Source organism: Nannospalax galili, unplaced genomic scaffold, assembly GCF_000622305.1.
Source record: "Nannospalax galili isolate Female #2095 unplaced genomic scaffold, S.galili_v1.0 scaffold321, whole genome shotgun sequence".
Taxonomy (NCBI): domain Eukaryota; kingdom Metazoa; phylum Chordata; class Mammalia; order Rodentia; family Spalacidae; genus Nannospalax; species Nannospalax galili.
In genome coordinates, this window is record NW_008345972.1 from 715671 (window position 1) to 742335 (window position 26665).

Genomic DNA, 26665 nt, shown 5'->3' on the forward strand with positions numbered 1-26665 from the left:
GAACTCTCCCCATCCCACAAGGATAGACCTTGCACACATTAGTAGTCACTCGCCATCCACCTAACCCTAGTTCCTGGCACACTAACCTACTTCCTGTCTCTGTAGTTTGGCTGTTCTGTATAAACTCTTCTTGTCCACTATTTCACCCTTCTTGACTGGTTTTGTTTTTGAATACAATGTTTTCAAACATTTTTGTGTGCCTGAGATTTATTCCTGTTTATGGCTAAATAATTGTCCATAGTTGTTCTGTTTATCTGTCAATGGACACTAGGGTTCCACCTGCCTTTCGGCTGTAGTGAATAATGCTGTTTTGAACAGGAGTGCACACAGACCTGTTTGAATGCCTGTTTGTGTACCTCCAGGAATAGAATTTAATGGGTCATAGGGAAACTCTTGCTGTGCTTTCTGGGGAATTGCCTATCCAATCTTAGAAAGTCTCTTTGGAGACTTCCCAGCCTCAAGCATGGACAATTTATCTCCAGAAACTCTGCCTTCTCAGTGTAGAAAAACAGGGTGGTACAGCCCCCTCCCACGCACTCCTGCCTCCATCAGGATGGAGAGGTCCTGACAGTTCCCAGGCTTGGTGATGTACACAGCATGGTTTCATTTCTGATCTTGCCCCTTGTCCTCTGTGTCATGGCTTAGGCCTTGACTGAGGGATGTGCCCTGCCCTTTGCAGACATAGTGGAGGAGGTTACACACGAACAGGGGGGAACTGAAGCCGGGTCCCGAGACCCTGCTGGTGAGGTTTCCAGATGAAGGAGGTGAGTGAAATGACCAACAGCTCCTTTTGCAGCCTGGAGCTCTTACAACTGTGTGTAGAGTTCATCCAGCAGCATGATTGATATTTGTCATGTGGGAAAGATGAGCTTTCTGGGTTTGGGAACACATCACCTCCCTTTTAAATATACTTTCACCTAACTAAGTAAGCACTTTCATGATTCCACGTGGACTGCATCTTCAATTCCGTTTCCTTCCTCTGCCACAGCTTTGCAGAAGTCCCCTTCCCCTGTTTTCTTAGGACCAGATTAGGGACAGAGAAGGAGCGGGGAAGGAGCAGATGGCTCTGCATGCACACAGAGGGCTTTTCTGCCATCCATTCTGATATGTCGCTCAGCTACCAGTGTCCTACCCATGTGCACTGTGGGGAAATGCATGCCACCCGCTCATGAGGAGCATGCCCATCAGGTGGCTGTTCAGCTTGCCAGAGGAGGGCTCTTCAGTCAATTTCTGGAAGCATTTGTGCTGAGGCACACCTATCCTGTCACCCTTTCTCCGTTTGCACTCTGTAGAGTTATGCCCATTGGACTGAGCTGGAATCAGGAGGCTCCCACCTAGCTACAAAGCTGCCTTTGCTCTATTTGTTTTCTCTCCAAGGAATGTGGGGGAGTTTTCAAAACCAACCCACTGCCTGGGTGGTGCCAAGCTTGTTTTGTTCTTACATGATCTTGCAAAGGCAAGTCAATCACTATGGGTGCTTTGCCTTCCAGGGGCCCACATTGAAAATAAGTATCATGTTTTACTTTATTTATTTGTTGATTTATTTATTGATTGATTTATTATTTTTTTATTTTTTTACATGAGTGTTTTGCCAGCATTATGTAAATGCACTCATGCATGTACTGCCCATGGAGGCCACAAGAGGGTGTTGGGTCCCCTGGAACTGGAGGTAGAAACAGTTAGTTGTTAGCCACCAAGTGGGTGCTGAACCCAGTCCTGGTCCTCTGTAAGAACTGCCAGTGCACTTAACTACTGAGTCATCTCTCCAGCCCCTAGAGATCATGTTGTAAAATGGGTTGTGCTCTAGAATCTGTTCCTTTTCTTCATCAGTTGTGTATGTTTGTTACTATGTGTATTTAAGATGGTCAGCACATTTTGATACACACACAATGAGACCCTCAGTGCAGTCAAGCAACTTAGCATGTCTCTATCATCACAAGCTTATGGGGAGTGGTGGTAAGAGATTATAAATCTACTTTGTTTTGTTTGTTTTTGAGATAGCATCTCCCAGTAGACCCAGCTAGCCTGGACTGCTATGTAGACCAGGGTGGCCTTGATTTCACAGAGATCTGCCTGACTCTGTGTCACCACACCCGGCTTCTAAATCTACTTTTGCTTGGATGCTGCACACTGATATCTAAAACCTAGATGCCATCCATTCTTTCTACCCCATACTGGAACCACCTGGGGAGCTTTCAGAATGCAGGTGCTAAGGAGATCCATACCTGTTTCTGTGCAGAGGGAGGCAGGCCCATCGGCCTGGTAGGAGCCTGGGTGTTAGAAATACTCTGGGCTCATACTGATTCCATCACAGCTCCAGTGTGACTCCACAGTCCAGACCTGCTGTGTGTGTAAGATGGAATTGTGGCAGCGGGTCCTGGCTCCAGGGAAGGTGGAGGCATAGAAGGTAAAAGGGTAAGGCCACCCTATAGGATCCTAGTCAGAAATTGCTGGACAGCATCTTTCAGAACCACATGTTTATAACTGTGTTTTGAACCTGGATGCATGTCCAATCACTTAGAAAGCTGACCCATGTCTCCTTGAGGTGGAGATATTCCCCAGGTCGAGTCCAATGGGACCACAATTTGAAACCTTGCTGTGCAGAATGTAGAGGGTGGTCAGGGGTCACGTATCACCCTATAAGGTGCCTCCCACTGGGAGTGGTAGTTTTACTTTAGCAGCAAAGTGGGCCTTGTGTCCCCACAGAGGAGAGAATTCTGTGTCCTGAAGTATTAGTGTGGTTGTCGTGGTGCTTACTGCTAGACACTCCTGCCTTCCTGAGAGGTCAGGCGTTAACAAGAAGCCTGCATGGCCCACGGCAGCCCGAGAGAGAAGGGCTTTTGTATCATTCCTGTAATTAGTTCAGTGCATTTGATCAGGTGCAGAATTGGCAAGGAACTCTGCACCAGTTTTCTTTTAAAATGCACTTTTCTAGCTAAGTGATCTAATGCCACCACCTCTCACACTTAGGGCTGCCCCATGGTAACAGTATCGGCCCTGGGCTGGCTGAGTTCAGCCCTGTGTGTAAGTGTGTAAAGCAGGATCTGACAGTCTTTACCTGGATCCAGTTGTTATGGGTTCTGTGGTTGATGCATCGCCTGCTCACAAGGCCTCCTGATGATGTCTCCAGATGCGGCACCACAGAACTTCCCTGGGATGACCTCCCCACTGCCCTGGTGGCCTTGGTGAAGGTGCCCCATAGCTTGAATGGCCTGTAGCCAAGGCTGCCATGTTCCCACACTGTCCACACAGTTGCTTGGCCTCAGAATACTATAGGGCTTTGTCCCTGTGTGTGTTCTGAGTAACTCAGTGTCAGCTTCCCACTCTCTCTGAGGTCCTCCAGAGACCCATGATGATCTCAGCTCCTGCTAGGATTGGTAAGGTCTGTAGTGGTACTAGCAGTGCTCAGAAGATGGCCTCATATATCAGTGGGTTGACTTGGGAGTGGCAGTGAGGAGATACAGGGACAAAGGTCCTGGCATAGCCCGAGTTCAGACAGATCTCTGAGTGGGTATCACACAGGGTCAAGTTGAGAGGACAGCTGAATGCTCTGAGGGACTGGCAGGGTCTGGGGGAGGACATCCAGCCATACTGCCACAGTGCAGCATGCCACCATATGAAATATTCATAGAGAAGGCACAGTTGTTGCTATCCCTCCCTCCATGAAGACCCCAGCTGTGTGGAGGGTTCCTGAAACAAGGCTCATTGGCAGAGTTGCAGGCCAGTATGGTCTGTGCTCACTGATGCCCAAGGTGACTTGTAAATTCTGCTCTGAGCTCTTAGGTCTTTGTGACACCAGGTCCCAGTTCAGGTTTCCTTTTGACAGGCTGGGAAGCAGGTGCTCTTTGTAACAGCTGGGACTCAGCAGGTGCATGTGGGAAGGGAGCCAGGTGGGCCCTGAGCAGTTGCAGGTGGCCTGCTGCAGCTGTGGGGAGAGAGCCTTTGTGTTGGATTTTATCCATTTTAATTCTTCTGTCCTCAGAACCTAGGAGATCCCGTGAGTGTGGGCGGCTCAGAGCCCTGTAGAGGTCCCCACAAGCTGACACAGCCTTCATAGTTTGCCTATCAGCCCAGCTTACCAGAGAGGTGATGACTACACTGTAGGGGGTCCAGTGTTCCCTGCTTCCATGAGCCCCCCCCTCCCCGCCTTGACTTCTTAATGGACGACAAAAACACATTGTTATGGCCACTTGCATGGCATGGATTTTTATGGTTCTGTTCAGAGATTAGGTTTTAAATCTTTTTGACTCATTAAGTATTTTGATATTCAGATTGCCCATTGAATCACAGTTCTGCACTGGAGGTCTGAAGTGAGCTTGGGGCCCATTTAATGTATGATTACCTCCAAACTCTGCTGTTTTTCCTCTTAAAGACGTGGAGAGCCAGGGGTAGAGGGAAACACGAGGCTTTGAGATAGCTCTTGAGTCCCCAGAGTCCTGCTGGAGCTGGAGGATAGAGCACTGTAGTGGGGAGGCCTCTGGTGGTCGCTCAAGACCCAGGCCTACTCTGAGAAGGTGGAGAGGGGAGCAGAGGGTGATGTGGGAAGGTAGCTGCTACATATGCAGGTGATTTCATGTTGGTGCAGAATGTAACTTATGAACCTTAGACTGGAAAAGAAACAAACGAGCTATGCATGTCTTCCTCCATATGGGACTGTTCTGAGTCCTTCCCTGCGCTCAGGTTCTAGGGAATTGATTTTCTTCTAGTGTTTTTATATATGCATAATATTAATTTTACAATCAGAAAGAAAGCACTAAAAACCTGTAGAAAAGTTACTATGGAAGAGAGGGCTGGGAGTGAATATGTTTGACTCTCAAGATAGAACTGAGGAGTCAGCCTTCAGCATAGGCTGCTGACCAGGTCACAGATCACCTGCTTGCCCTGCCCCCATTTTCTGCCTTCCCATAGCTCGCTAGATCACTCACTCAGTCACTCACTCAGTCACTCACTTGCTCACTCACTCAGTCACTCACTCACTCACTCAGTCACTCACTCAGTCACTCGCTCACTCACTCGCTCGCTCGCTCACTCACTCAATAAGTCAGTCGCTCACTCAGTCACTCACTCACTCAGTCACTCACTCGCTCGCTCACTCACTCACTCAATAAGTCAGTCAGTCACTCACTCAGTCACTCACTCGCTCACTCGCTCGCTCACTCAGTCACTCACTCACTCAGTCACTCAGTCACTCACTCGCTCACTCACTCAGTCACTCACTCGTCACTCACTCACTCAATCTGACCTGACTGAAGCAGCTTCCTCTGTATTGGTCGTCAAACAGGAAGCTAAGAGCCAAGAGAGGCGGCAGTGCAGAGATAAGGTGCTTACTGTTTCACAGTCTTTCTGAGGAGATGGGGACCTGAGGTAGTAAAAGAAACACCTAGAGAAATGTCTCCCCAGCAGCCAGCCTCCTTCCAGACCTTTAGCTAACCAGAGTGGGAGGCAAGTCTGTTTGCTTCTGTCTCTTCTCACCTGGGAACAGTGACTCTGAGAAGCCTGTGGTGAGAGGCTGTCAGGCTGAAGTGGCAGTGTCTGCACTTTTCTTTGGGAGGACCCAGGCCCCATTGTTCTGCTGAGGTCTCCTGTGGGCTCTGGTATCTGTGTGGGAGGCACGGGACCTCTGCATACTCACTGCTATGGGGCTGTTGCAGACTCTAGGGAGGGGGTGTTAGTACAGGGAGTTTAGCAGGCAAGGGCTGCCCCCAGCAAGAAGGAGTGTCTCGATGATCATGCATGCCTACATATATAGCCCTGGAAGTGGAGCTACTGAGGGTTCCTCATCCTGGAAGGAACCCAGTTGTAGGAATGCCCAGTACCTTACCTGATGGCAGCCCTCAAGTGGAGAGACCTTGTAGAATCCAGGAATGGGGGCCTGCAGAAGCTGAATGGGGGCTGAAGAAAAGAGTCTTCTCCAGTATTGAGAGCACAGAACTTGACCCTCATCTGTCAAGGATCATGTGCAGGCAGCTCACCCAGCTGGATGCTCTGTCAGCATGGAGGCCGACGTGTGAGTGTGGATGTGTGAGAGAGACTGTGAGAGTGTGGGAAGCTATGGGAGACTGCACATGCTGGAACTGTATGTCAGGGAATTGGGGCATGACTACGTGTGTGAGTGTGAGGTGTAAGAGTGTACATACATGTCTGAGAGAGCATATGTGAGAATGGGAGAGAGCATGTGTTGTTAGGAAATGTGCTGGTGAGAGACGGTGAGTGTGTAGTGTGTGTGGTGTGTAGTAAGACTCTGGTCATCTGAGGGAAGGTACCAGTGAATTCAGGAGTGTCACATGAGCCTGTGTGAGCCATGAGTGTGAGGAACTGAATGACACTATGGGGGTGTGAAAGACCATACTCACCTCCTCTGGCTACTCTTTGGATCCTCTGTCCTTCTTCATGGGCAGGAAGGCCTTGCTTAGTTCTCAAGCTCAGTTTTACCCCTCCTCATCCCCATCCTTGGGTCTTCCCTCTCTCCCTTCCACCTTTCCCAGCTAAGAGGAGCTTCCGCCTAGCTACCCATGAGGTCTCTGCCATAGAGGCTACTGGTGTTCAGTAGAACAGGACTGGTGGAATGTTCTAGCTTTGAACTTGAACTCAGGCCTGAACTTGAGCTCTGTTCTCCCTCTGTCTTTGCCCCGCTGCCTCCAGCCTGTTGTGGAACCTGACTTCTGAGTTTTCTTGCCTGAAAAATAGGATGAACAGTTTGTTCTTTGGGGCACTTAAATGTATAGTCTCTGTATACTTAAAGAACTACAGAGACCCACACAACATGATGCTTATGTCACCTACAGGAAACATATTAGCAGAGTGATGGGGAAGGCCACCTCCACTTGAGTTTCCTATACAGCCCTCAGGTGTGGTGGGTTTCTCGGGGAGAAGGAAGAGTTTATTAACTAAACCTTGAGTTTGTAAAGACAATCATAGAAATGAATACTCATGTAAAATTAGAGGACAAGAGAAAGTCAGCATAGGCCACGCAGCTCAAAACAAAATAAGAAAAACAGTAGCTTTGCTCCTTTCAAAGGAAATCTGAGTCCTGACTTTCTAACTTTAGAAAGTAAAACATGTTACTAGCGGAGCATTGAAAGATAAGGGCATCTCTGGAAAACTGGAGCATTTGCCTTGAGTTCCGTACCCCAGAGAGCTGCTTCAGAGCGTGTTTGTTGCTTCATATTTTAGAGTTTTGCCCACTTGAAGCTATTTGGCCCTTGAACTTTAATTTAATGCCAGCCCCTGTACTTCCTGGGTTGTTGCAGGCTTTGATATTTAGTGTTTACCATACTGTGTACTACTGGCTTCTCACTGTTGTCTTTGACTCCTCTGAGCTGGCCTGTGGGTCAGTCTTCAGTCTATGCCCCCAACATAACCATGGGGTGATCTTGCCTATCTTCTGGGTGTACGACAGCGGGACATTGCTCTCCATGGGGAATCCTGTAACCTTGTCTCCCTCTGGCTTCTCAGAAACCTTGCCTCTCACCTTCCTTTTCTCTATCTGCCCTGTGTTCAGATGTTCTAGAAACCGCATCCTACCTGGTTCTCTAGCAGGACACAATGCTACTCTGAAGCTCAATAGGTTCCTAAGATTGTGAAGGATGAACCATAGTGGAGTCACGGTTCCCCCTAAAAGGCAGAAGCATTTGAGGCCTCTTTATCCACTGACCCATGTGGCATACCCAGAAGACCTCTTCTCAGCAGGGTACTGTGACCTCTATGAGCATAGAGCTCCCTCTGCTATTATTAAACACCAACAGCATCCCAGGTCTTCTGAGTTGGCAGTGGCACCTCCCCCAAGCTCAGTGTTCTGTCTCTGACCTGAGCAGGCTTCTCAAGGTGGGAGGGGCAGAGTGCCTGCCTCCAAAGCTTGGTCTACGCCTTTACTTGATACTGGCTGGCAAGGAAGAATGACCTAAAGCATCTGCCACTGATGTTTACTGATATGCTATGTGGTGCAGACGAACACCCAGGCCTGAAAAACTATGCCCACCGCCCAGATCGAGGGATTAGAGATTCTTTTATGTGAGAGCCCCTATCCAGTCTGGTCACTGGTCACCAGTGTGTACACGGTGGTCTCTTTCTGGTTTGTCTTCTCTGTCACCACCCCTGGGGTAGGTGTAGGGCACCTTGACTCCTATGATGTGGGTTGCTGCCATATTGTAACCCCTTCTCATTGGCTTGTTCTTCCCATTGTTTCAGACTTCCCATTTCTAGGAACCACACACATTCTAAGAGGTGGGAGGGCCACTGTCTTGTCTCCCTGAGATTGAATCTTGGCAACTTTGAGTGCATTTTCAGGGCTGGGCACCTCAACGTGCAGCCTGTGTACCTGTGCTCAGGCTGACTCTCTGGCATTCCCTTATTCTTCTTTGTTTTTGGAGCCCTTTTTTGGCATGAACCTGCAGTTGCTTCCTGTTGCCACCTCACCACAATCACCAATAGTCTACTCTTTCTGAGTGTCACAGCAGCCGGATGTGGAAAAGTGTGTGCCCGTCCAAAGGGAGGAAAACCTAGATTTGCTTCACCAGATACCACCTCACAGATCTCAGCATGGACACTGGAGGTGTCTTCAAGGAAAAGGACATTCTCCTGGAGACAGTTTTAATCAGACAGTTCTAGCTGTTACGTTAGTCGGTGCCCAGAGCTAGAAAATGGAGAGATGGTGAGGCACAGTGAGGATTCTGGGATGGATTCTGACTGCTTCTTTTGGTGCCAGATCTGAGGGAGGTGGGAAAGCCCAGGACAGGTCACTGGTGTGCAGACCCTCTGAAACAGGGCTGTTAGAGGCATGAAGACAGTTCTAGAGAATAAGCATCCTGCTCTAAGGCCTGTTTCATGCTGTGCATTTATCCTGGTGCCCTGTTCCCAACTGGGCATCCTCTATAGCAGGATCCCCAGAGCTCACTGCCAGGCCAGCGTGGCACACTAGAGGGGCCTTGGTTTCTGAGCCAAGCTGATTTCACACCTCAGGTAGGAAACCAACCTAGTGGAGATCAGGCACATGAATCTCCCAAACCACCTCCCCAGGTCAAAAGGAAGAAAGGCCAAGTTTCACTTTGCACACCTTCCTGTGATCTTCATGCACTGGCATGATGTCATGTGTGCCAAAGTACTGTGAGTAATGTTGGGGGTTGAGTAGAGGTGATATTGCTGCAGGAGGCTCCTCGTCATGAGAACTTAGGGCTCCTAGCTGTGAATGTAAAGGGGGCTGAGCCTCCTGTGTGTGATACCGATAGGTCCTGTGTGGCAGAGACATGCCCTTGACCGCAGGCCCACTTTGTGTTTCGTTTCATAGCAGCCACAGAGTTAGCATCATGTCTTGCTTTCCCAGGGAAAGGTTTAAGGTCAGTCATTTGCCCATGTCCATAGGATGGCTGTCACCTTCCCCCCCTGACTGCTTCAGGGACAACATCATGTATTTGAGCTGAGTCCTCGGTCTGGTTCTGGGGAGGGGAGAGGCTTCCTTTCTTACCCTCTCTGCAATTACTCTGGGCAACTGCAAGTATACATGTAAGGCAGTTGCATGCCCCTCTGGGTGGAGTGTGGTGCCTTCCGTGTCCTGAGGTGCCTGTGTGCTGTGGGGGTCACGCACTGCAGACTGAGGACCAAGGTGGCTGTGGTGCTGGTGCAGAGTGGGGCTGTCCTGGAAGCAGGACTCAAATGTGCCATTTCTTTTCATTTCATCTGCCCTCACTCAGTTTGGGGTGAACATTGCAAGCATTATCGTCACTTTACCATAGGGTCTACAGCTATGGGGGAGTCATGCGCGACCCCAGATCCATTCAGGTGCCTAAAATGGGAGGACAAGGTGGTGGGGTTCCAGACACAGCGGGAGCTGCCCCGCTTCCTAGGCAGACTCAGAGGCAGTCCCGTCCTGTCTTTGTCCTTGGTCCCTTCTCTCTTCCACACCAGCCCTGCATTCTGCTGTGTAGCTTCAGTCTAGGTTCTGGGCACTGGCTCCTCAGTGGACTTAGCAAATGGCCTGTCATAGCCATGATGCTTGGAGGGGGAAGACGCACTAAGGAGACCCTTGCATCACCAGGCACATTGGTGACTCAGCCCCCACCTGTCAATGGAATGTCACTGCGAACTTTACATTTAAAGAGACTGCTTGAGTTTTACTTATTTTTTAAATTTAAATGATTTTGGGTATTATGTGTTCATTTGTGCTTGGAGGTACACGCACGCATGCGTATGTACAAGTGTGTGGAGGCCAGAGGTCGCTGTTGGGGGGTCTTCCTCTGTTGTTCTCTACCTTATTTTTTTCTGAGACAGGATCTCACTGAGCCTAGAGTTCATGAATTTAGCAAGACTAGCTGGCAAGTACCAAGGACTCTCCTGCTTCTGCCTCCCCAGTGCAGGGATCCCAGGTCTGTGCTGCTGCACCCAACTTTTTACATGAGTGCTGGGGATCTAGCTAAGCCATCTCCCCAGCCCCTCTTTATTCATTGTTTTGAGACAGAGTCTCACCACATAGCCCAGGCTGGCCTTGAACTTACAATACTTCTCCCTCATAGAATCCTAAGGGAGCACTATCACATGTGTTTTTAACTTACATCTAAAGTGTCAGCAAACCCTAGTTTGGTGTGTGTTTTCAGATTACATGGTAACTTGAAATATTATCACCTTTGTAGCCTGCTGCGGGTTTCCCCCCATTGCCCAACTATGAGAATTCCCGGGAAGAAATTTTAAAAAGCTAACAGACTCTAGCCCAGACATATCTTTCTCTTCAACAAGAGGAAGATCAAATTTGGCTAAGAGAGGGGCCATGGGCATCTGGGTCAGGAGTAAATAAATGCCTGTGGAGTTTCTGGCAGGGGCACTATTGGGATGCTAAGTGTTTATTCTTGGCGTTTAAAGTAGGGTTTTTCCCACATTGTCAGGTTAGAACTGCATTCCCTGGGATGCTGTGGGTGCATAGAGAACTCAGAGCAGGACCAGGGCTGGGATTTAGCAGATCCTGGGGCTGAGGATCAGTAGCCTTGGGGCTGGGGTTCAGCAGCCCTGGGGCTGAGATTCAACAATGCCCAGAACCAGAGTTCAGCAGGCCCCTCCAAGCTCAAGCTCAGCCACATCTTTCCTGTCCAAGCACTGCAGGCCAGGTCTTATTGTCTGGTCCTGCCCCACACTCCAAGGCTTGTTCAGGAAGGAGTGTCCTCACTTGTTACAGCGTGTCAGAGGAGGCCCCTGGGTTTGTAATCTGCCTATAGCAGCCCTGATGTCTGCCTAGAGAGTTGACTAGTGATGACATAGTGTCTGTGAGCAGTTTTAAGATGGGTGTTATCAAGGGTCTCTGCACTACTCCGTGAGGGTCCTGTCAGCAGCCCATTTGTCTCTCTCCTCATTGGCTCCTCAGGTGATGAACCCCTGGGCGGAAGGCTCCGAAAGCTGAGCCTCGGACAGTATGACAATGATGCTGGGAGCCAGCTGTCCTTCTCCAAGTGTGGATGGGGAAAGGCCAGTGTAGACCCAGCTCCAAGCTTGGGGCCATTCCCCTTGCCAACAGAGGTCAAAGAGGTATGTGCTGAGCCTGTCTGCATCTTCCCTCAACCCTTCTGGCTTTCCCGTTCTCAGGCTGGGGTTGTGGGTGGCGCTGAGGGCAGTTTCTGTGACACATCCCTGCACAAGGTTACCTACCAGTCACTGTAACTTTTCTGTCCCTGCATGTCCTCCTTGTCTCACAGACATGATGCATCAGACAAGGGTTGTGATTGGGAGCACAGGCATTTGGTCAGATGGCTTTGGTGGGGTCCAGATACTACCCAAAGATGGCTATACAGAGGGTGCCTTGCATGAGCTAGTGAAGCCTTAGTGCTCTGATTTGTAGAATGGATGCAAAGCACTCATGTGAGTTGTGATGGTTAGGAAGCACAGGCCCTTAGCAGGACTCTGTAGACAGATGGCACAGCCAGGGCAAATACAGACTTCTGGGCTATCGCATAGCCCCAAGTCCTCTCTATACAGATGATGATTGGAAGGAGGTCCACAGGCAAGAGGGTCTCCTAGGAGATGCAGTTAAGGCTTCTAATCAGCACTGGAGTAGGACAGGCTACCATACCCAAAGGTCTGACTTTATACTTTATTCTTACCTTGAACTGGAGCCTTCAGAATAGGAGAAGAAAATACTGTTTAAACTCAGAAACATACAGTGTTGAACTCTGGAATATTTCTTCTAGCCTTTGTTCTATACTGTGTGTTTAACTTACTGTGTATTTTCACTATCCATGACTGCTTGACAGTTAAGGACTCCTCAGTGCTGCTTTCCTGCTCAGTGCTGGGATGCACATCCCTTGTAATTGCAAGTCTCCTTCACCTTCATCTTCCAGCTATTCTGTACTGTATCAAGATAACTGGCTCTAAGAGCCTTCCCTTTCTTTGTACTCCAACTTCAGTGTTTGTGAGTGGCAACGGGATCTTCAGATGTGGGGTCAGTCAGTAGACCATATTGAAGGGCTGTATCTTTGTGGTAGGGACCATTCCATGACTCCCCATTTTTCTGTTCTCCTTCCATGCCCATTTCAGACAGTGATCACTTCGTATCCCCCTGACCTTGATGTGCTCGATGGCAGAATTTCAAACAGCAAGGAGGCCATGTGTCTGACCCCAGCATTCCCCATGTCTCCAGAAACTCCTTACGGTAAGAAAAAAGTAAAACTAGCTGGATACAACTTGGCACCACAGGGTAGAGAATGACAATAGCTGTTGCTGTGCTGTTTTCCAGTGAAAACACCCCAACGCTACCCTCCATTCAGCGCACCTGAGCCCCAACTGAGTACCCCAGCCAGTCTGCACAAAGGAGGAAGAGGTAAGAACTCCTGGAGGTTGTAGCTGCCCTGCTATTTGCACGATTTTGACTTCACATAAGTATCCTCTAATGTAGAAATATTTCCATGTATGTTATAGCTCAGAAACCTTGGGCAAGGGTGGGTCTTGCTGGGGAAATCGTAGGGATGTGGCTGTAGATGCACTGGTTAGGGGTTGCTGAATAGCAACAAGACATTGAGTAGCTTCCTAGTATCTTATAGGAATGTTTGAGTCCAACACTCCATGTGGCTATTTATGGTCCAGTCAGTGGAGCCTGTCCTTAGCTCAGCATAGGTGCTTAACCTTCTGGTAAATTCCCATCCATCAGGGACCTGGAAGGAGGAATGCTCTCCCCCTCACTGAGAAAGTGGATCTCAGTAAAGAGCAGGCTGTCTGCCTGTACCCTACAATGTGGACATTTCTGGGTGCTGTTGACTCAGCTGCCTGCCCATATACATTTGCTTTGGCACTTCCTATTCCTAAATACTTGGTCCTTGTCCCTTGGTCTCCACACTGGAGCCTACAGACATCTTCAGTGTTTTGCACTGTGTCCATCTGCAGGGAGGGAGTGCCAGCAAGTTGAGTGAGAGACTCAGTGTTTCTTCCAGGTAGGCTTTGTCTGTGTTTTTCAGGAGCCCAGGATGGGCCAAGCTCAGGCAGGTGACGAGAAGCCATGTACATTTTTTTGGTGATTTAATCTCACAATTTAGTTTGCTATGTGCGATTCCTTTGAAACGTGTAGGCAATCACACAGTGTCCTTGAGGCTCTAATTCCTGACTTGACTAGGCATCATCTATAGCATCTCGGTCTATCAGATGTCCAGAAGAAACTTTTTAACCTGGGCTAGCTCTTTTTAACCTGGCCTCCACATGACAATCCTTCTTACCAGCCTGGGAAAGTTCCTGGTTAGCAGCAGTACTTTGTAGAAGAGTACTTTGGCTCTAAGGTTACATGCCATCTGCATGACCTGGGGGAATTTGAAGTCTAGTGGCCACAGGGTGCCTTTGCTAGGAGCTTGGCTTCCATATTATTTTCTGAGGTATGTTTGCTCAGCTGTTCTTTGAAGGGTCTCCCCAGGATGCCACTCTCCTTGAGGCAGCATCCAAGCATCTGACCAGCAGGGCAGGGTTCTTGTCTGCCTTCTGGAACAGTCAGATTTGTTCATTTTAAAATTGACCTCTGTCACATAAGCTCCAGGTTTAAACTTTAGGAATGTCTGCTCCCATGTAGCTTCCCAGTCTTGTTCAAGCAAAACATCCCATTTATCTAGTTCATCTTCGTGGATGTCACATTTCTTTGCCATTTGCTGTACTTCATGTGGAGCACAAAGCTCATGGTGTGAGTACAGATTTTGTCTGTTTTCCTCTGCCGTGGCAGAGCCACTGTCTCTTCCTGCAGTGCAGTAAGGGGCTTGGAGATTAGCAGTGGTCACTACAGACACAAAGCACTCAGTAGGCACCATGGGGACCAACCCCTTGAAGGTGCGTCATCAAGAGCCAGACTGTGAGAACCCAGGTTTCTTTTCTGTTGCTGTGATAAACACTACAACCAAAAGCAACTGGAGGGAGGAAAAGGTTTATTTGGCTTATACTTTCATATCATAGCCCATCACTGAGGGAATTCAGAGCAGGAATGCAAGCAAGAACACAGAGACAGGAATAATGGAGAAGTGTTTACTGGCTTGCTCAGCTGACTTTCTTACAAAGACCAAACCCAGACCCAGCTGTTTTGGGAGGGTACTGCCCAGAGTGAGCTGAGCCATAATGCATCAGTTAGCAGTCAAGAAAATGCCTCATAGACATGTCCACAGGCCAGTCTGATTGAGGAAATTCCTCAGTTGAGGGTCCCTCTTCCCAGGTGTCTCCAGTTTGTGTCAAGTTGACAAAAAACAACCAGCACAACTGACCCCTTGTCATCTTTGCATACAAGCACGTCACTATTAAATTATAACATTTCCTGTCTTGTTTATCCCCAAGATCTCCCATTACTATCACAATCCTGGTACAACTTTAAAAGCCCCACAGTCTTTAAAAAGTTCAACACTTTAAAAGCCCAAGGTCTCTTTAAAAATCCCGAGTCTCTTAACTGTGGGTTCCTACAAAATCCAAAATAGATTACATACTTTCTTTTATCAGAGTGAAGAACCAGGCACAGTTATAATAAAACAAAAACTCAAAATTCAGCAGTATATATCAAGTCCTGTAGCTCAGTGTCCAGCATCTGGGGCCCACTCACAATCTTCTGGGCTCCAAAGAGCTTGGACAGTCCCATGTCTAAGACTCTGCCATCCACATCATACATAGCTTGTCTCATGGGCTTAGGTCAGCTTAATGTCACACCTGCCACTGTCCTGTGATCCTGGCATCCCCAATATCCTGGGGTCACCACTGCAACTGAGGTTGTACCCTCACCAGTGTCCTTTCTTGGCCCCTGAAGGGACTCTGACCCCACCACACAGTGCCAGACCTCAGCTGCTCTCCATGACCCCTTCATGCCTTCAAAGCCAGTACCATATGGGAGACTTGAATACACTATTTGCCAAGTTCTGCTGCCAGGTTCATGTGCAGCCTTGACCTCCTATGGTCAGTTGCTGCTGTGTGCTGACCCTGGAGAAATGTTTCCCAGATTTCATCCCAACAATGTAGTCTCTTACTAATCACAGGTGATTCTTCAGCTCTGTCTAACCAGCATTGATTGTCCCAATAAAGCAAAGGTTTCACTTCCATAGACTCTTAACTCAAATATATCATATAAACTGCCCTGATGGAGTTTTTGAGGGATTCTTATCTTCTTTCTGAAACTTTACAGGCCAGGCTTCTATTGTCTATTTTTTTAAAGTATTCTCCAAGTTCCCACAGAACAGCTCATTAAGCTATGAGCACTCAGTGGCTTTTCTAGCTCAAAGCTCCAGATGCTTCCACAATCTTCCCCGAAACAATCACCTTTCCCTCTAAGACCCCCTCAACACTGTTGCATTGGGATTATGTTTCTAATACATGAACTTTTGAGTACATGTTCAGACCATAGCAGAGCCAAGTTATGGGGACAGAGAAGCTACTGGAGACCTGTCCCTCGGTGACTGTCAACTAAGGAAGCTTGTTCTTCTCAGACACAGGCCCTTCTTGCCCTGGCCTCTGTTCCATGTGCTTATTTTTCAATGAAGTCCCTACTCTAGGAAAGTGGTGAATATTTCGGTGCTGACTCAAGGCGAATGCTGCTGTTCGCTTCTCCCGGGAGCTTGCAGTACAGGAGGTTGTGATAACAGAAAGGATGATGGACAGGCACAGGTGACCGAGGAGCAGCCATAGACACTGGAAGGTAGCTAGGATCAGCAGCTGAGCAAGTGTCCAGGGGCTTGTGAGGATCCTTGCCTGTCTGACAGGAGACCTTGAACTTTGTGAGGACAGTGACCACCCTCCAATAAGAGCCTGGGGTACAGCCCTGCCTGTTGAATGCATCTCTACCCTAGCCAAATCATACCCCAGACACACAAGTGCTGGGGACAGTGCCTGTAAATGTCTTAATTCCAGGTTCAAGTCTTTCAAAAGCTTTTCTTAAAAATGAAAACATTTTGAGGAATTTGAGTTAATGTGTCATTTAATCTCAACCTTTATAAAGGCATAAAGAAAAAGTTTTGAAGTTTAAGCTATAAATCAGTCTGTTGTTCCTTAGCAGATTCTTAGCTTTGATTTTTCTAAAATAACAAGGATAAAATATGAAATGTTTCATGAAAAAAGGCACATTTCTTATATGTCATTCCTTCCAAACTGTTCCAAAATAATTTTTTTTTAAAGTTAAGGCAGAATTCACAAAACATAAAGTTACCCACTTTAAAGTAAGTATAACTAGTTCAGTCTTTTAGAACATTTGCAATGTCTTACAGCCATCACCCCTGTGTAATTCCAGAATATTCTTGTCACATAACAGTTTTTGTAAATGGTATTTATAGAATGTATGAGGACTTTTGGCATCCATGAAAACGATTAATGTTCAATGTTCATTTGCCATAAAGGAGTGCTTTATAATTTGAAACTTATAGTTTATGTTTAGTGGTTCTGCAGAGTAGGGTGGGGGTCCTTTGGGACTGCTGTCTACTGTGAATAGATTTTGTAAAGGAGGCTGGGCTGGGTCCATCTGTTTGTTTACTGGAATCAAAGGAAATGAGAACACTGAAGGACTTCATCATTGGTTCAAGAAGGGGACACTGGGTTGGTAGGTTTCAGAGGGTAGAGATGGATGGCATTTGCCAGAGGAGGAAGAAAAGCATAATCCAAGATTATTGAGAGGGGACAGAGAAGGAAAGAGGTTTGGAGAGGGAGGGAGGAAGAGAGGAAGAGAGGAAGAGAGAAAGAGAGAGAGAGAGAGAGAGAGAGAGAGAGAGATATCTGCTTTGAGAGCTCTCCTTCCAGGAGGAAGAGAGAGAGAGAGAAAGAGAGAGAGAGAGAGAGAGAGAGAGAGAGAGAGAGAGAGAGAGAGCCTATTTAGAAATAGTGCTTTATTGTGAATACAAAAATAAGTTCTCATCTTGGAAGCCTGACACACTATAAAATGTTCCCAACAGTTTTCCTTCTCTTCCTGTACCCAATTCTTTTCCTTTCGATTTTTTCTAATTGTAATGAGGATGTGTGCAGTGCAGATAAAACAGGTACTGAATGTGAATACAAGTGATGTTTGAGGCAGACCTGGATGACTTTGAAATTATTGAACTTACAAAGCAAATGCTTTTAATTGGTGTATTTATGTTTAGGTGCACACAACATGTGAGTGTGGGGATATACTTTGCACAAATGCCTATGATGTACTCAGTATTCTGATATGCCAAAGAATGTATGCTGGGAAAGGTGACCCCAGAAATGGATGTGGATTAACAAATTCACAGAGCCGTCCCTCTTCCTCTCCCAGATGAAGAATGTGAAAGAAAAGTGGATTGCTTCTAAATATACTTAAAAAGTAAACATCAGGAATGGGTTCATGGAGGTCAGAGTGTAGTGCAAATGTACTGTCAGGAGTATGTTGCAATGAGAACATGAATTTGCTTGTGTGGAATGCAACTTAGAACATACAAGCTGTTGGCATCCCTTACAGACACCTCATCCACCCAGCAGGTCAACTTGGAGGGTCTCATGAACAGGAAGCCTTTAAACTGAGCAGAATGCATCCTTTGATTTGCCCGCTATTGGCTTCGGGGCAGGGGGCGGGGCCTTTGCTTTCTGATTGTGCTTATCAGCTCATGTCATTGCCCAGTCTGATGGACTGTACTTGAACTCAGCATGTAAGGGCTCTTCAGGCAAGCTGTCAACAGGACTTTTGCTCTGATATGGTTCTTAGCCCTACAGGATGGCCTTGGGGTATGGTGACAAAGGCTCTGCTGTCTGTGATCTAGTACAAATTGCATAATCTCTTAGAACGTCTTTTCAAAGTAGAAGAACATGTGCAGCATACATGGAATTGGAGGAGGTTTTCTTAGAGATGAGAGTACATTTCATCTTCCATCCATGATAGGGTACCAAATATTTATCTTGGAATTTAGTTTCTTAATCCAAAATGCCCTTCCTCAGGAAAACATTTCCAGAGCCCTATTACTATCTACAGCATGCTTTGGTCCCAGACTGGAGAAATTTTTTGGGCCTGGGCCTATAGCAGGTGTGGAACTCAGAACCCACTGTACACCCAGCAACCACTGTGACCCGTGGTCACCTCCTTTGGGTTCAGAGCTAGGGCAGGCAGAGTGCCAGGTAGGCTGCCCCCAGAATGCAAGGAGTTTGGAAGACAGTGTGCAGGCCCAGCAGAGGACATCTGTGATGTTTCCTATGTGCTTGTTTCTCATTTTCCTCCAAGGCCCTATCCTCCTGGTCCACGTGGTGCAGGCTTTTGTTCTGTGGTGGTGTTGCAGCCTCAGACGTTAGAACAGCGAAATACCCTGGAGTTTTCTCTGGAGCTCTGGTGCCATCCCCTTAGGTTCACATTCCTGGCCAGAGTGTCCCACCATTGTGCTGGGCACATGGAGGATTTGGGATCATAGAGGTGAGGAAGGGCACATGAGCTGAGCTGCTAAGAGATGAAGATGTGAACATTGAGCTTGCTCCCTGCCATCAGCTGGGGCCTTTAACAGTGTGTCTGTGTGCTTCTTCAGGAGACAGAGACATACCCTGAACATTTCAATACAGTTGAACACCCCAACTATTGTTTAGAGCCCATGCTGGTATATTCACTCATCCCTCAAGACTTGTGGGGATTGCTTCTAGGACCCCTGTGGGTACCACTCTCTGGGCACGCTGTATGGTTTTTGTCTCCATTATATGCTCATGCTCCTGTATGCATAGAATACCCAATGCAGTGCAAACACTGCCTGTAGTTACTAGATTATAGTTCAGGGTCTAATGACAAGAAAACAGATTTGTTCATGTGTAACCTGTACTTTAAAAAGCATATTTTCTATCCTTAGTTGAATCTGTGACATAGAACTTGAGGATTTAGAGGGGTCAACTGTGCCAGATACAGAGTCCAGGGCACATGGATGGTTGTGTCTGCAAATTCTCCTGGTTATGCCTCAATTTAGAAATGGGCCACTGTATGATGCGGCATAGGGACTGTGCACTTATATGTCTCTACATGTGAAGAAGGACCAGTGAGCACATGTACAGAAAACCTAAGCAGGCTTGAGGTCTTTGTGTGGAAAAAGAGGAAGCAATTCCAGTGCCTCAGGAGCACTCAAGGGCTCCATGGGGCATTGTGGGTGAACTTGGCATTTTTTTGTTTCTCAGCATGGAAGACTGGTAGAAGGTAAGTTTTGACCAGGTTTTGGAGTTTTCTCTGAAGAGTATGAGATTGGGTGACCATAAAGTGGCGGGTTCACAGATTTGGGGGATGGTGTTTTGTTTTTAATCTTTTTTTTTTTTTTTAAACAAGCAGTAGTAGTCATTCTCTTTGGGTCTGTAGAGCCCAAAACCTCTGTTGGGTGCTGATGGGGGGTTTAGGGGATGTGCCAAATCCTAAGAGGTACCCTGAAGATAACTCAGTGGCAGAGAATGAGTCTAGAGTCCTGCTTTGCTGCCTGGCACCCCTGAGTACAGGGGATATAAGTGCTAGGGCATATTGGAATCTAGGAACCTGGCAGACACTCAGGGCTGGGCAATAGGAAGAGCTCTGTCAAACTCATAGGATGGTGTCTCAGAGGGGCAGGCAGAAACAAGGTGCCCTGCCCAGCTCTAGGCACCTTGGCCACAGCCGGACATCATGGCTTCCTCCTGCCACCATTGCTGCATCCCTGACCAGTGACAGCTGCTGCTTCTTATGTCTTTCTCCAAACTGACCTTCTCTTGTCCCCTGCACTCTAGTCCTTCCATCTCCTCTCCTTTATTCCCCTTCTGTATAGCTGCTGAACCTCCTGGCTGCACCAGCCCAGGCTTCATGCCCTTTTGCCACCTGGCAGTTGAGCTATTTTCCTGGGTCCCATAGGGCTCTGTGGTATAACACATCTTGTTGGAAAGGACAACCAGCCCCTCAGCCTAGAGGTAGAGGAAACCTCGGATTGGGATTCTGGAGGAACACCCCTCTACCATCTCACTGGCATCAGGAGGATTCAACTATGGTGGGACTGGGTTAGAGTTTTGAATGCAATAGTCTCCCTGTTAATCTCAGAACACTCCCAGGGCACTGTGATTACATCCTAGCATCTAGCAGAAAGTTCCAGATAAGAGTTAGTGTTGAGCCAGGCATGGTGGCATATATTGTAACCCAGCATTCAGGAAGCTAAGACAAGAGAATTGTGAGTTGAGGCCAGCCTAGGCTACATAGCAAGATAAAACCCCGTTTTTAAAAAAAACAAAACCAAGGGCTGCCAGGCATGATGGTGTATACCCAAAATCCCAGGTCTCAGGAGGCAGAGGCAGGTGGATCTCTGTGAGTTCAAGGCCCACCTGGTCTACATAGAGAGTTCCAGGCCAGCTGGGACTATAGAGAGACCCTGTCTCAAAACAAAACAACAACAAAGCAAAGACTGTGAGTACAGCTCAGTGTTAGGGTATGTTCAAGGCCATTCTAGCATTGCAATAAATTAAATAAATAAATAAATAAATAAATAAATAAATAAATAAATAAGTAAATAAATAAATCTAGAGTGAATAGAATGAGGGGCAGGGCTTTCTACTCTAGGGCCCAGTGCCTCAGTGCTGCAACAAGCCAGAGCCCAAAGCCTGAGAAGCAACACCCTGCTGGCATGGGACTCTTGCCCCTAGCTGGGGCCACACCCCTCTCCCAGGACCCTGACGTGTGCTTCTCCATCTTGTGATTTTGCTCCCTTCCTGTGAGCATCCTGGCTGGTTCAGAGCCAGGTGCAGAGTATCCATCCATATGTTGTCCAGGTACTGGCCCTGATTTCTAGAGGGGACAGCCATTTCTGGGAAGGATTTTTTTTCTCTATAAGATAGTAAATTCTTACCATGGAAGAGCACAACCTCCAGTCACCCCAGTCCCTGGCACTGCAGCTGAGGAGGGGAGAGGAGGAAGAGGGAGAAATAATCCTCTCCTAGAGGCTCTTGAAAGTCTGTGCTAGCGCACTCAGAACTGCCTGGGTCATGGCTTTGACACAGCCACAAATGCAGGATGCCCTGCCTCCTTCTTCCCCACCCATCCCTGTGTTTTTGCCCCCAACCCTCTGGCCCATGGGTGGCATCCACAAGAGGAGATGGACCCACCCTTCCAGCACAGCCGCCCTTCCTGGGCCTGGCTGTACTGTGGTCTTGCCCCCAGCCTTCCTCTGGTGGGAGTCATGGGCGGTGGGAAAGGCTGGTTCATCCGCCTCCTGAGCCTGCTGTGTCTGGGCCAGGCATTTCCGATAGGCCTCTTTGCAGGAGCAGCTGTTCTGCAGGCACATAAACAACAGAGAGGAAGTGTCTGTGCAGACCTAGGGGAGGGCATTCCCCCAGGGGTCTTCCTGGCTAGGAAGGCCTGGACATGTGGGCTGAGGGGCCTCTCCTGATAAGGGGCACTTACCTGGGCATGGTATCCAGTGCTTGCAGTGGCTGTTTGGACTGAGACTCAGCAAGATGGTCAGCTGGCTGTGCTGGAAGCTTCCATGTGTGGGAAGCCCTGTGATGATGCAGTCAAAGCAATGCTGGCATGTGCTGGAAAGAAATATCCAAGGGGGATAGACTCCATGGATATTTAACCCAGGGTTACAGAGCCTTCTGTTCCAGGGGTTCAGGGAGAACTTTCTAGAAGTTTCTAGAAACTCACATTTGCAGAGACTTTGCCTTTACCATCAGACAGGACAAACCAGGGCTGAGTGTCCCCTCTCCTGCCCTCACCTCATGGTAATAACCCAGGGTGGCACGCCCACAAGTCTCCAAGATACACACACACAGGTCCCTATGCACAGCTGCGCAGCCTGTGTTCTAGTCAGGTTTCTGTCCTCAGCTCTTATTTCACTTGACTAAGAAAGCATCCCAAACTGTAAGTCATTTGGTCTGAGGGTTCTTTCAGATAGAGGGGAGCACATAAAGAAAGGAGGAAGAGGGGGATGTGGATGTAGATGCCAAGAGCCTGTTGGAACAAAGACTACAGCAAGGTGAAGCAGGTGGAGGTGTCAGGGATCAGTTTCTTGGATCCATCCAGAGACCTGAAGGAAAACCTGCAGGGGTTTGAACAGGTACCAAAGGGTGGGATTTGCAACTGAAAAGCCCCAGAGCTGCCTTTTAGGGGTGGGGGTGGATGGGTACCATCTGGCAGAAAAGGAATAAAGAGGAGCAGGGCCCTGGCTCTGACACTCAGCTCCCTTGCTGGGTGGCTGCCCTTCCCCCTGGCTCCTCTGGTTGCTAAGTCGCGGCAGACTTAGCAGCAGTGGGGGTGTGGCTCTGGCTCCTGCTCCTTGTCCCCGGAGTGACAGTGGCCCTGCTGTGATATTAAGCTGTGGTGGGTTTCAGCAGGGAGGTTCCAGAGCTTGAAGAGGGAGGAGGAAGAAGGGGAGCAGAATGAAAAGGAAGCGAACTGTAGAGGGGAGCAGGCGGGGCCAAGTCTGGAGGCACTGACTGGGCAGGCGGCCCGCAGCAGCTCGCGGCCGCCCGCCCAACAATCCGGGGATTCTTTCCTGCGACCGGCTCTCCCGCTGCCCTCTGAATGGGCCTCTTTGGAGGTGGCAGCCCCGCCTCCTGCCCTGACTCCCCCGGGACTGGCGGAGCACAGAGTTCTGCCTGGGTGGGTGGGGGACTCCGCTGGGACGGGACTCACGACCCTGGGCTGCTGGGGACCGATCCTGCAGAGTGCTTTCCACGGCTTCCAGGCCCTTCCATGGACTGACCAGGCCCCAGGTGCCCAGGTAAGCCAACAGTGGGCCTCGTGACTTCTTCCTATGCTGGTTCTGTGCTCCTGATGTCTCCAGGCTCCGGTCCTCTTGGCTTCGTCCAGTTGCTGAAACCTGATCTGAGATGGGGGGGGCGGGGGCAGGGGGGGTAGGGGAGAGGAGGAGGATGGGAGTCACAGGGACCCGGATACCTGGATGGGATGGAGCTTGGGAACTTGGCAAGACAGTTTTCTACTTCCTGAATCCCCTTATCTTTTGGTGATAATTCTCAGTTCCCCAGGCGCAGGAACTAGAGTCCCAGCTTGAGCCTGCAGGGGAAGAAAAACTTAGTCTTTGCTGGGATTCTTTAAGGCGAACGAAAGCCTGGTTTACAGACATGTGGCTTTTCCTGACCCGCAGGAACGGTGCATTCTTTTGCCCAAACTGCTGATCAGCAGCCTGACCCATTCTTGCTGTCACAGTCTGTCCCTTCGGCCCCAGGAGATAGGCATTCAGCACCTTCAGGGTCCGGAGGCTGCTGTGGGAGCTCCCAGCTCAGCTTCCTCAGAGAGCAGTTGTTCCCACTGGAGGCTCCGCCTGGGTTTTAATGAGGCTTGCTGCTGTGTCTTCTATGCTTGGAACAATCAAAGAGCACATTTAAACCAGTCCAGGAACTTTGAAGCAAAACCGGCATTTGCTGAGGTAATCTGCTCAGATGGTTAGCAGAGCATCTGTACCAGGAGAAGCTGGTACCTCCACTGTCCTTGACTCCTGGGGTGGGGCTTGGCTGGGGCTGCTTCCCCCACATGTGGGGCAGGGGAGTCTCTGGGCTTCAAGTGGCAAGGACAGGTTGAGGGGAACCTGTGTGGTCTCCTGAGTATTTGTCCATCCTTGTATGGCTCAGTGGCAGATACAGTGCTGTGTATATGTGTTTCAGTTTGCAACATGGGGAAGACAGAGCAGGAGAGAAGGCTCAGAGCTGAGCTCTTCCTGGCGAGAAAGCCCTTGCAGAAGTTCTAAGACAAGCCCAGGCAAGTTAGGGTCCACCCTGTGTTTTCTGGTTGCGAGTCTTACATGTTGTCCCTTCCAAGAGCCAGAGACACTTGAAGTCAAATGGAAGAGGACTGTCCTTTTAAAGGCTTCCTGCTCTTGTAATGGAATCTACATAAAATGGTCATTTTTCATGAATTCCGTATGCATGTTGGTGTATTAGAAATTGGCTGCCTAGGATGGAAATGTTCTTGTCTTAGGTGAGTTGGACTGTATCCCGACCTGTCTGCACAAACAGAAGACCTTATGTTCTCCCTCAGTCTAGCTGTCGTGGTGTCTAGGGTACCAGGAGCCACCTTCTGTGTTCTTTGTGAAGCACAGCCACAATTACAGGGCTATAAATTACTCATTGAGAACCCCATGTCTTCCCCATACTCATGACAAACCCGTGCAACAGGTTCCTTGTCCTCTCTACGACAAGTCTCAGGATGCTTTAGGTGGTGGTGGTAGGGCAGCTCCAAGATGGACAGTAATAAATTAAAGCTGCAGAATCTTGAGACCTTGCTGGTAGGGGGCAAGGATTTTGTGAATTTCCTGTGAACAAGTTTCCTAACCGTTCAAGAATCTGTCTCCTGTTCCCTAAGATAGAACTGATCATTTGTCCTGGGAAATGCCTATGGGAGGACCAAGCCAGGTAATATTGCGTATGGCTTAGCAGTGCAGTGTGCCTGGCACACAGAAGGTGCTCAGCACAAGACTGTGACTCCTGCATCTTATTCTCTGGGGAGCATCAATTTGTGTAGTGCCACCAGAATTTTTCAGTGGTCCTGAGTACTGGGTCTTTGGGGCTGTCCATGTGCAGATCCGTACCTGCAGCTTGTACAGCCTGTTCTGAAAACACTGGGACTATGAGTTTGAGTGGGGTGGGGACTGTGGTCACTCCCAGTTCTGAGTGAGAACATGACAGTGAGGACAGTTTGTCCACTGCTGCCCCCTTGGTTCCTTCCCTCCCCTCCCCTCCCTCTCCATTCCCCTTCCCTGTATTTAAAAAATAAGACTAGTCAAAGGTACACAGCTGCTGACTGAAGGCAATCAGGGCAGGCTGGTAGGTGGAGGAGTATATGGAAGCTGGTCTTACAACTGTTATTTGGCAGGTCTGAGGCCGGCTTTGTGTTCTGGGGGCTGGAGAACACCGTGTTCATGTGCTTCATCTCAGTTCCACCTTGGACTGATATCACGGGTCACAGTGAGAACTGGGGACCTAGAAGGATCAGTCACAAACCAAACCCTTTCTGTGTCCTCCTTCCAGGGCCCACTGTCATTTACCAGACTAAAATCTGGGAAATCAAGGAACCAGTTCAGCCTCCAGTCCTGCCACTAAGGCACAGTGTGACACATAGCCTTGGATGATGGCCTCTATGTGGTATTTGATTCTAACTGCAGGAAAAGATGGATACCTGGTCAGACCGGTCAAGCTTAAGCAGGATTGTAGAAACTTGGCATGGAAGAATATGAGGGCCCTACTGGCTGGGGGATTAAACAGGATACCCGATTACCTTGAGGGACTGCATCTGGCTAGAAAAGCTTCTAGAATATTCTATAGAGCTTCCTCACAGCAGTAAGAGAGATGGGTCTACAAAAGACTAGACCTTATAGAAGATGTGGGGTTTGGATCCCTTCCTGTGTACGTACTAGAAAAACTGGATCCATGTTGCCCATCTAGCCTCCTCCTCTTGTGCTTCAGAGAAAACTGTAGGACGTACAGTTCCCCCTATGGCCCCATCCACTCTGCTGTCTGACAGACTCTCTGTCATTGCCAGGGTCTCCATCACCTTTGTAATTCATGTTACACCCAGACTGAGGGGAATCAGGTTGATAATGTCCCACTGGCTATAAAGGAATAGTAACAGTCATAGATGGTTATAAGTGGCATTATTCCTCTTAACAAGGAATGCTTTCAAAGCACTTTAATAAGAGATATTTTAAAAGCTGTAACTAAATGGAGAGAAAAGATATATTTGGGATGAGAAGACATGTTTTAATGATAATGAATCTTTCTAGTTTCATCTATACATTTAATTCCAATAAAATTTTTTAAAAATTGCATGGGTCAAACATTATAAATTGATTCAGACTTTACAGACTAAAGACCCTGAGTTGTCAAGATGCAACTGTCAGGCGTCAGAACCTCATGAAGGTGGAGACCTCAGCCAGTGTGGGCAGCTGCTAACCGGGTGAATGGACCTACAAGTAATAAACATAAAGATAATGGGCTTTACACAGAGAAAAGGCTTATTTGGACTCACAATGTCAAAGGTTCCCATCCACCCTTAGTTAGCCATTTTGCTTTTGGTCCTGTGGTGAGCAGCTTGTCATGTGGCAGAGCTAAACTATCACTTCATGGACAGAAGTGAAATACAGAGAGGAAGAGGAAGGGGCTAGAGTTCTTCAATCCCTCGAGGATTATCTCCCAGTGACCTGCAGACTTCCCACTAGGTACCACCCCTTAAAGGTCCTATCATCTTCCAATAGCTTCACAGTGGGGACCAAGCTTGTAGCACATGGACTTTGGGGAACACTTAAATTTCAAACTATGACAAGCA

The 26665-nt window shown here is 48.4% G+C and overlaps 1 protein-coding gene across 5 annotated transcripts in view; it reads left to right on the plus strand.

Moving 5' to 3' along the window:
- Positions 1–26665, plus strand: part of Tns3 (tensin 3) — a 257511-nt gene that overhangs the window by 189629 nt on the left and 41217 nt on the right. For all 5 annotated transcript variants that reach the window (XM_008842184.2, XM_029567904.1, XM_029567903.1 and 2 more), the window contains 3 exons: positions 11345–11505; positions 12511–12625; positions 12710–12793. In XM_008842184.2, coding sequence (XP_008840406.1) covers positions 11345–11505; positions 12511–12625; positions 12710–12793 — 360 coding nt within the window. The remainder of the gene's footprint in view (positions 1–11344; positions 11506–12510; positions 12626–12709; positions 12794–26665) is intronic.